Below are 8,966 nucleotides of genomic sequence, written 5' to 3'. Positions count from 1 at the left end.
TCGGCTCCGCCTACCGCGACGACATGGCCGACATGCCGGCCGTGATGCACGGCGCCCAGCGCGGCAGCCGCTTCACGGAGCGCTCCGGCACCTCGGACCTGGCCAACATGACCGAGGCGCAGCGCATCCAGTGGGAGTACGAGTCGTCGCACCCGACGTCGTCGCACCGCTCCTCGAGCCTCTCGAGCCCGTCGAGCGCGTCGCACGAGAGCTACGACCTCATGGCGCGCTACCAGGACGACTACGAGGCGCCGCGGCAATTTACCAGCAGCCACGCCACCGGCGCGCGGTCGCCGCCGAGCAGCCGCCAGTCGCACAGCCAGGGGCAGCGGCCGAGGCGCCGCGGCAGCGTGGCCAGCTCCATCATCGGACGACCCGAGATGACGTCCAACTCGATGCTGCTCTAGGTCGACGTCCCGGCCCGCTCCCTTGGCATGCTCACTCTCCGGCTGCCGCGAGGTGGCCCCCTCCATCTTCCTACTCGTTCGCCATCGCACCGGCGGTCCCACCCAGCCTCTCCACGGTCGACGTTCAGCCGGCCAGACAACCCACACTCCTTCTCCTCTCTTTCTCGGTCTCTTTCCCCGACGGGGCGCGGCGACGTGGTCGCTTTGACCGCCGCCCGTTCGCCCCTCGCCCGGACATACTGCACCACCACCACCACCACCACCACTGTCGTTTCCGATCTTCTTTCGCAGAGCGCCACCGCCAAGTCGAACGCTGGCCGCGCCTTGGCTTTTCACGGGTTATCGGTCAGCAGCATCATTATTATCCTCTTTGCCTTCTCCCCCGTCCCTCCTCGTCCTTGCTCTTATTCTACACAGGGGCTCGCGATGGACGGGAAAGGGCGATGCGGCGAGGGGCCAGGCGCCCCCCAGCCCAGCCTAGCCCTGCCCTGCCCTGCTCGGGCCGTCGACCCTTGCCTCCTGATCCTCACTCTCCACTGCTCTGGCCGCGTCTCGTCCCTCTCCAGGCGGCGCGGGTGCTCGGGACGGATTGCGCGGCGACTCGGGTCGCTCTCTGGCATCGCGGGCTGCCAAGCCCTTTCCTTCCCCTTTGTCTTTGCTGCTGCTCAGTCTACTTGCAGTACCCTCGTTCGCTCTCCTTTTGCCCTTTTTCCCCCTTTCGCTTTGCTCTTCCCACTTGCCCTCGTTCTGTCCCATCCAAGAGTGGCCCTCCCTTCCCCCCGTCTCATCATAGGAAATCTTCAATCTCGACTGTCATTGAGCTATCCCCCCTCTCCCCCGCGTCGCGGGGTCGTGCATCGGCCAGAGGTGGCGGGCATGCTGGCGCGGGTCGGGGCCGGGCCCAGAGCCGATCGGCGGGCGGGCGACGCACGCGCCTCTGCGCTCGTCGAGGTGCACCTCGCCCCGTGGCCCTACGACGATGGGGAGACAGCCGCGACGACGACGAAGGTGCTACCGATCCTTTTTGTGCTGCGACGCGGGCGACGGCGGAGAGGGCAAGAGGCGGATGATCCTCATCGACATGTCTACGCACAGCACGGCTGGCAAGATGCAGAAGGGCACGTAGTTTCTGTCCGAGGCAGGGCAGAGAGGCGAGAGGGTGGGCCCGGCCGAAGGGATCAGCGACCGACCGACTGCCGTGCCGTGCCAGCGGAGCGATGGGCCAGACTCACTGGAGGAGGCCGAGTACCTCTTTCGGCGTCAGTCCGATGCCGTCGTTGCCAAAGACGAGGCTTGCTATGCACTGCATCGTCGATGAGGCGGCTGCGCGGTGGGAGGGCGGGGGGGGACGGAGCGAAGAGCAGGAGGGCGGGGGAAGGGGGAGGTCCATGGGGTAATCAGCCAAGGGGGGGTGGGCGTCATTTGCTCTCTCGAGCTTGGTGCATCGCAAGGGGGGCAGGGCAGGGCACGCACCGAGGGTACCGTAGGCGACGAGGAGCGGGTAGACGCGCACGTCGTCGCGGCGGAGAGCGACGATGCCGACGACGAAGAGGGGAAGCTGGACGACGACCTCGCTGACGACGAGGGCGTGGAACCACGTGTACGCCGCATCCTGGCGGGCGAGGGCGAGGAGAAAGGGATCCTTGAACGCCTCGAGGTAGAAGGACAGTGCGGCGCGCACGGGAGCCGGGTAGAGGCGCGGCGTGTACGGTACCAGGCTCAGCTGGGCGTCGATGAGCACGCTCGCTGCCAGGTGGATGGAAAAGTAGACGACGTAGAGCGTATCTAGCCGTCTGGACAGGAGCGGACGTGGACGTGGACGTGGGCTTGCGGTTGGTGGTTGTGTCATGCTGGGGCGAGGTGGGGCGCGGGGCGGCAATGCCTCCTGCTGCTGACGGCGGTGGTGGTGGTGGTGGTGGTGGTGGTGGGAGGGGATGGCAAAGAGAGTGAGGGAGGGTGCGGCGTGGGTGCGTGTGTGAATGCGGGGTCGCGCTACCTTGGCTCGCTGGCCCTTTGGCTTGCTTTCCTTCTCGCACACCACCTCCTCTCCTCCTCGCACCAGCCAAGCTTCACCGCCCCTTCACTCCTTCCCGCCCTACGACCGTCCAACAGCCCGACAAACAAGCCCGGTCATGATGGACTCGGGCGGATCCACGGCCAAGCGACGCACCCTCGATCCGGCCTCGACCCGCGCAGAACCAGCGAGCGGCAGCAGCGGCGCAGCGTAAGTCCCCGCTGTCCCCCCTTCCTTCGCTCCCCTCCCCCTTCGCTTCCTACCTTCCAGACCAAACAAGCTGATTCGTCAACCCCCTTTTGGGTACGGCGCATCCCCGCCACAGGCAGCAGCCTCTGACGTGCACGCTACCGCCGCATCGCAAGCCGCTCGTCTTTGCCAGCCCGGCCGAGTTTGAAAACCACTACCGCAACAACCACGCCTTCTTCTGCACCCTCCCCGCCTCCAACTTGCCGCTGCACCGTCTCGCCGGCGACGACGTCAACGGGGGCGAGGCTTCGTCCAGTCAGCCGCCGCCGCAGCAGCAGCAACAGCAGCACCAGGGACAGCAGCAGGGGGGACAGCAGAGCCGGCAAAGGAGAAGGAAGCAGACGGGCACCTGCGGCAAGGTGTTTCCCTCGGACCACTTTCTGCAGCTCCACATCGAGGAATGTCACAGCCCGCTGGCGAGGGAGCGTATGGCGAGGGGCGACAAGACGGTACGTTGCGGGGTCCTCACTGGCGCTCGTCGTGCGCCCCTGGCCTGGTCTGGTCTGGTCTGGTTCAGCTCGGTCCGCCCTCTGCGCCTTGGAGAGCCTGCACGCTGACCTCTCCTTCCTCTCCCTGATTGTGACCCACTGGAATCTCGTGCCAACGCCGCCGCCAGTTTGGATGCTTCCTCTCGCCCGACGCCTGCACGCGCAGCTTTGCGACGCCCAAGGAGCGGCGGCTGCACCTCGTCGACGCGCACGGCTTTCCCAGCACGTTTTTCTTCAGCCTGCCCAATCACGGCACGGGCCAGCTCGAGAAGAGGTACGGGCCGGGCGCCAGCCTGGTCCGGGGCGCGTGGAGGCCCAGCAAGGGTGAAGGCGATGGCAACAGCAACGGCGACGGGGACGGCGAGATCGACGAGGTGGACATGGACGAGGGGCTCGATGAAGAGGGAGAGGAGGAGGCACCGAGCGGAGGGCATGGCACATCCGTGTCGTCGTCGAGGAAGCGCAAGGAGGCTTCGTACTCGCCCGAACCGATATCCGCGCCGACGCCGACGCCGACAACAGCAGCCGTGCCGTCGTCTTCGTCGTCGTCGTCTTCGACACGGCTGCAGCCACCCGCGCCTCTCGACGCATCGGCAGCGAGTGGGCCATCGTCGACGTTGAAGGGTGCCGATGAAGCGCTGCTCGAGTCGATGAGCTCGCTCTCGCTGGTGCCGCCGAGCGTGCGCAGCCGGGCCAAGAAGAGTCAGCAGCAGGGCGGCGAGTTGAAGTCGTTGCCGTCGCCGTCGCCGTCGCAGTCGCAGTCGTTCGCTGCACGGCCATGAGGGACGGGGGGGCCAGAGAGGAGAGGCAGGGATAGACGCCCGAGATTGCGAGACGGGAAGGAGATGGTGTGGGGGAGAAGGTGAGAAGCAGTAGTGCGGGGTTAAGCAGACGAGGCCTCCTCCACTCTCTCTCGCTCTCTAACTAGCTGCTGCTGGTCGGGTCGGGCGGTGGCCCCTGCGCAGCTCAAAGAGGGCACCGGCAATAACATCGACTTTGACCCGGCGGCTGCCCCCTTCTCTGGCTGTGACTGCGCTGCGCCGTGCTGCGATGCCGGCCGCCCCGTCTTGTGACCCGACAAAGGGGGAAAGGGGGAGGGGAGGGGCATGGCAAGCTCAAGGACGGCGACAAGACAAGAGCTCGTCCACCTCGCCTTTCCCCCTCCCTCGCCACCACCACCAACCGTCACTCTCCATCGCTCAATCTCTCGTCTAGCCCCCTTCTCTGCCCCACCCCTTCCGCACCACACCGTCAACTTTGCCACCATGTCGCTCCCCGAGATGCCCAAGGGTCGCTTCAACATCGTCGCCCGGTGAGTTGGTCGGCCTCGTGTCCGCCGCCCATCTCCTTGCCGTCCTCGGTCCATGGCTCCCCAACCGCTCGCACGACGCTGACCTGATCCCCGGTCCCCTTGTGACGTGCGCCGCCACGCCACAGGATCGAGGGCAAGGGACCCAAGGAGACCGAGGAGCTGGCCCAGGTGCTCAAAAGGGTCGTCGAGCGCGCCAACTCGGACGAGGAGCCAAACACCCTCTTCTACAAGGCCCACCGCTCCGCAAAGGACCCAAACGTCCTCCTCGTCTACGGTGAGTCGCTCGCTCTTGCCCTTGGCCGGCCCCTCTGAGAATCGCACCCCGCTGAGTCCTTACGCCTTGCACCATGCACCTTGCACCTTGCACCTTGACGCCGTCCCCCCCCCCCCCCCACGCAGAGGAGTACGACAACAAGGGCGGCAGCGTCGCCATGGACGCCCACCGCGCCGGCGCCGACTTCCAGCAGCTGTTTAAGCTGGTCCCCACCCACACCAACAACGTATCGATCGAGGTGTTTGAGGGCATCTAAGAGCGCGCAGAGTTAAAAGGGCCGCCGGTATGCCTTGCTGCGTGCCTGCGTTGCCTGCCTGCCTGCCGTAGCGTCGAGACCTGAGTAGCCGTAGTCGTTCGACGACACTTTGAAATCGTACTCGGCGCCATCACACCGGCTGACTCTATCCGCATGTGGTGTGGTGCGTGCTGCATAGCGGCAATAGGGACGGGGAGGAGCGTCGGATGGTGGCGGTGTCAAGCGGACCTCGCGAAGGGGGGCGGGGGAGCCTCTCTTTTCGCACGACTGAAGCTGAGCCAGGCCCTCCCCAGCGATGACGGCGTCCCTGCCCTGGCCCAAGTCTCGCCTCGCCCGCCATCGGTGGATGTTTGAGCCTGCGAATCGGCGGTCAAGTCTGCCATTTGAAATGCCCTGGCGCGGGGGAGGGCGCCCCCTAAAACAGGCGGCGGCACGCCAGCGCTTTTCGGCTGGATTCGGGGATCGGCATAACAGACTTTGTATTGCGTCAGCCTGGCCGGGCGTGCGGGTGATTACAAAAAGTTTTCTGCGCGCAGGGCGGGCGCCGTTGGCTGGCAGCGGGGATTTGGCAAGCCAGGCCACGGCGCTGCCCGCTCGTCAGGCAGGCCAAACTTGAGCCTGGCCCAGCGCGCCCGTGAGGCCAGGCCAGGCTTACCGCCTTGAGATCACATCGGCCCGCTCGTCCATCTGGCTCGCCTCACCATCTCTCCATCACCCAGGCGCCCCTTTGACCGTCGTCCATCGTTCTTTGACTTCTCAACACCATCTACATACACCTGCTCACCGATCTACAAGAGCGCCACACCGCCCACGACCGACTGGCCGCCCTCACTTCGAGCGGCAATCGCGCAGCACCACCGACACCGGCTCGACGCCACCGTGCGTCCTCGCTCGCTCGCCCGCCCACCAGCCATGGCGTCGCAGCAGTACGCCACCCCGGTCAAGGGCGGCGCACACTCGTCGACCTCGTCGGCCACGCGTCGCATCTCGTCGGCCGACCTCGACCAGCTGCTCCGCTCGCCCGCCACCCCGCAGAGCAAGGTCACCGACTTCAACAACGGCAGCAGCGCTACCGGCACTGCAAGCACCAACGACACCAGGCTCCTCTTCCAGCAAAAGGAGCGCGAGATCGAGTCGCAGAGGCAGGGCCGCGACGCAAACCAGCTCCTCGCACAGCACCAGAACGTCTACGAGCAGAACAAGGAGCGCCTCCTCGACGCCATCACAGAGACTGGCTCCCTCCTCGCAGACCTCCGCGACTATAACACCAACAAGCGCATCATCCACTATGCCGCCGCCACCGCCCAACACGCATCGCCATCCGCGCCGCAGCCCGGCGCACTGAAGCGATCCCAGTCGACGCGACCCGGCGCCAGCTTCGACGACAGCGACGCCGCCGGCCGCACCGACACCAGCCGGCCCTTCCACCCGTCGCTGCAGCGGTGCTACACGTCCCAGGCGTCCAGCAGCAGCCTGCCCAACACGCCCGAGCGCAGGGCCCCCGCGCGGTCATCCACCGCACCCTTCGGCGGCGAGGCCGACGACATTGACAACGACAACGCCAACGACGACGAGATGTCGGTGCTCCGCCTCGACCTCCGCGTCGGCGCCGTCGGCGGCACGCCCTCGTCAGCCCTCGTCCGCTCCCTCGAGCGCTCCTCGGTGGCGCAGCTCCTCGACGGCCGCATGGAAAAGTCGCAGCGCCACCTCGAGAACCTCAAGCAGCGCATCAGCGACACCCAGTCCAAGGTCCTCGTCACCGGCGACCTCAACGCCGGCAAGTCGACGTTTGTCAACGCGCTCCTCCGCCGCGACCTGATGCCCACCGACCAGCAGCCCTGCACCACCGTCTTTTGCGAAGTCCTCGATGCCGACGACAGCAACGGCGGCGCAGAAGAGGTCCACATGCTCAAGCCGGGCACCGCCTACGACGCCAAGGACCCCTCGACCTACACGCGCCACACCCTGGCCGACATTGAGAAGATTGTCGCCGAGGCCGAGGACTTCAGCCCCGAGGACGCGCCCATCCTCAAGTGCTACGCCCGCGACACGCGCGCCACCCAGGACTCGCTGCTGCGCAACGGCATCGTCGACATCGCCTTGATCGACGCGCCCGGCCTCAACCGCGACAGCCTCAAGACGACGGCGCTGTTTGCGCGCCAGGAGGAGATCGACGTCGTCGTCTTTGTCGTCAGCGCCGAGAACCACTTCACCCTCAGCGCCAAGGAGTTTCTCTGGAACGCCAGCCACGACAAGGCCTACGTGTTTATCGTCGTAAACAAGTACGACCAGATCCGCAACAAGGACAAGTGCCGCAAGCTCGTCCTCGAGCAGATCCGCCAGCTCAGCCCGCGCACCTACGACGACGCCGCCAACCTGGTCCACTTTGTCGACTCGGGCGCCGTGTTTGGCGCGTCGTCGACGGCGGCTGACGCTACGGTCGTTGACGACGAGGCGACGCCCGCCGACGAGGCGGTCAAGAAGGTCGAAGGCGTTCCCGAGTCGGCTCCCCACTCTGCCTCCGCCGGCGGACTGACGTCGCGCAGCAGCGAGAGCCTGCGCGCCTTTGCGCGCCTCGAGGCGTCGCTGCGCGACTTTGTGCTGCTGAAGCGGTCCAAGTCGAAGCTGCTCCCGTCCAAGACGTACATGCTGCGCCTGCTGTCCGACATTGGCTTGCTGGCGCGCATCAACACGGCGGTGGCCAACGTCGAGCTGGGCGAGGCGAGCCGGGCGCTCGAGGTGGCGCGGCCGGCGCTGGCGCGGTGCCAGGCGAGCCACGCCAAGCTCGAGAGCGTGCTCGAGGGCGAGGAGGACGAGGTGGTGACGGCCGTCATGCAGGAGGCGCAGCGCAAGCTCAACGCCGCCATCGAGCTCATCGGCCGCGGTCTTCCGGCCGTCGAGTCGGTGTCGCTTCCCGCCTACCCGGGCCTGTTCAACGTGTGGGAGTACGCGCAAGAGGTGCGTCACGCGCTGACGGGCAGCCTCGAGGTGGCGCTGCGTGGCGTCGAGGACACGACGCGGGGCACGACGTCGCAGGCCGTCGACCGGGTGCAGAAGATGGGCGAGGCGCACCTGCCCGAGGGCGTCGAGAAGCGGCAGCGCATCTTTAACCCGGACGCCATGTTTGCCAAGCGGCGCTCGCTGCCGGGCCTGGTGGGCCTCGGGTTGACGACCGAGGTGGTCGAAGTGCAGCCGTCGGACTTCTTTGACGCATGGCACCACTTTGCCGTGCTGACGGGCAGCGGCCAAGGCGGCGAGGGCAAGGACAAGGCGCTGGCGTCGTCGTCGTCGCGGGGCGACGACGAGCTGGGCATGGTGAGCGGGCTGTCGCTCGGGCTGGGCGCCATCACGCTGCTTGGCGGCAAGACGCTGGGCGCCAAGACGGCGGTGGATGCGCTGGTGCGCGTGTCGGACCTGGTGGGCAACCCGACTGCCCGGCGGTGGGCGGGCCCGGTGTTCGCGCTGCTGAGTACGGGGCTGGTCGTCTACTTTATCGTCGACCTGCCCAACTCGGTGCCGCGCAACGTGGGTCGGGCGCTGCGACACGGGCTGGTGAGCGGCTCGGCGGTGGCCACGGGCGGCGCGGCGACAACCACAACAGTGGCGGTCGGGGACAAGAGCGGCGCTGGCGAGGTGCGCAGCTTTACGGCGCAGCACTCTGCCCGAGTGAGCCGCGAGACGCGCAAGGTGCTGCGGCTTGCGACGTGGGACCTGCAGGAGCGGTTCCGGGATGCGATTGCGCAGAAGCGGCAGGAGGTGGAGCGCGAAGAGGCCAAGGCCAAGAGCGCCCAGATGGCGCTCGAGTACTTTGCCGGCGCCGAGGCCCAGGTGGGGCGGGTGCGCGCCAAGGTCGACGAGGTCGTGGGCCTCGAGACGGCCTAGGCCTGGGCCGCCCCCTCGCCGCAAGTCGGCCTTTTTGTATATCCCTCTGGTCGTTGTTCGTTGCCAGACTGCTCCCTCTCTCCC

The 8,966-nt window shown here is 67.0% G+C and overlaps 5 protein-coding genes across 5 annotated transcripts in view; 4 read left to right on the top strand and 1 right to left on the bottom strand.

Moving 5' to 3' along the window:
• PFL1_06132 (uncharacterized protein) overlaps positions 1-407 on the top strand; it is a gene marked incomplete at both ends in the record, with an annotated part of 3,941 nt that extends 3,534 nt beyond the window's left edge. The window contains one exon of the mRNA XM_007883672.1: positions 68-407. Coding sequence (XP_007881863.1) covers positions 68-407 — 340 coding nt within the window. The remainder of the gene's footprint in view (positions 1-67) is intronic.
• Positions 408-1,418: 1,011 nt separating this feature from the next.
• Positions 1,419-2,256, bottom strand: PFL1_06131 (uncharacterized protein; the record flags this gene model as incomplete). Its single annotated transcript, XM_007883671.1, has 3 exons — positions 1,419-1,536; positions 1,640-1,730; positions 1,881-2,256. The coding sequence occupies 3 exons, from the start codon at positions 2,254-2,256 to the stop codon at positions 1,419-1,421; spliced, it is 585 nt and encodes a 194-aa protein (XP_007881862.1).
• Positions 2,257-2,539: 283 nt separating this feature from the next.
• Positions 2,540-3,940, top strand: PFL1_06130 (uncharacterized protein; the record flags this gene model as incomplete). Its single annotated transcript, XM_007883670.1, has 3 exons — positions 2,540-2,631; positions 2,747-3,119; positions 3,287-3,940. 3 exons carry the CDS (start codon positions 2,540-2,542, stop codon positions 3,938-3,940), a joined length of 1,119 nt encoding a protein of 372 aa, XP_007881861.1.
• Positions 3,941-4,264: 324 nt separating this feature from the next.
• PFL1_06129 (uncharacterized protein) lies at positions 4,265-5,000 on the top strand (the record flags this gene model as incomplete). The annotated part of the gene is made up of 3 exons (XM_007883669.1): positions 4,265-4,470; positions 4,596-4,744; positions 4,870-5,000. The coding sequence occupies 3 exons, from the start codon at positions 4,265-4,267 to the stop codon at positions 4,998-5,000; spliced, it is 486 nt and encodes a 161-aa protein (XP_007881860.1).
• A 912-nt stretch (positions 5,001-5,912) lies between these two features.
• Positions 5,913-8,882, top strand: PFL1_06128 (uncharacterized protein; the record flags this gene model as incomplete). The annotated part of the gene is made up of 1 exon (XM_007883668.1): positions 5,913-8,882. The coding sequence occupies one exon, from the start codon at positions 5,913-5,915 to the stop codon at positions 8,880-8,882; it is 2,970 nt and encodes a 989-aa protein (XP_007881859.1).
• Between the last annotated feature and the right edge of the window lie 84 nt (positions 8,883-8,966).

The sequence above is a fragment of the Pseudozyma flocculosa genome (assembly GCF_000417875.1).
Source record: "Pseudozyma flocculosa PF-1 unplaced genomic scaffold scaffold00024, whole genome shotgun sequence".
Taxonomy (NCBI): Eukaryota; Fungi; Basidiomycota; class Ustilaginomycetes; order Ustilaginales; family Ustilaginaceae; genus Pseudozyma; species Pseudozyma flocculosa.
This window is presented reverse-complemented; position numbering and strand designations above follow the sequence as displayed.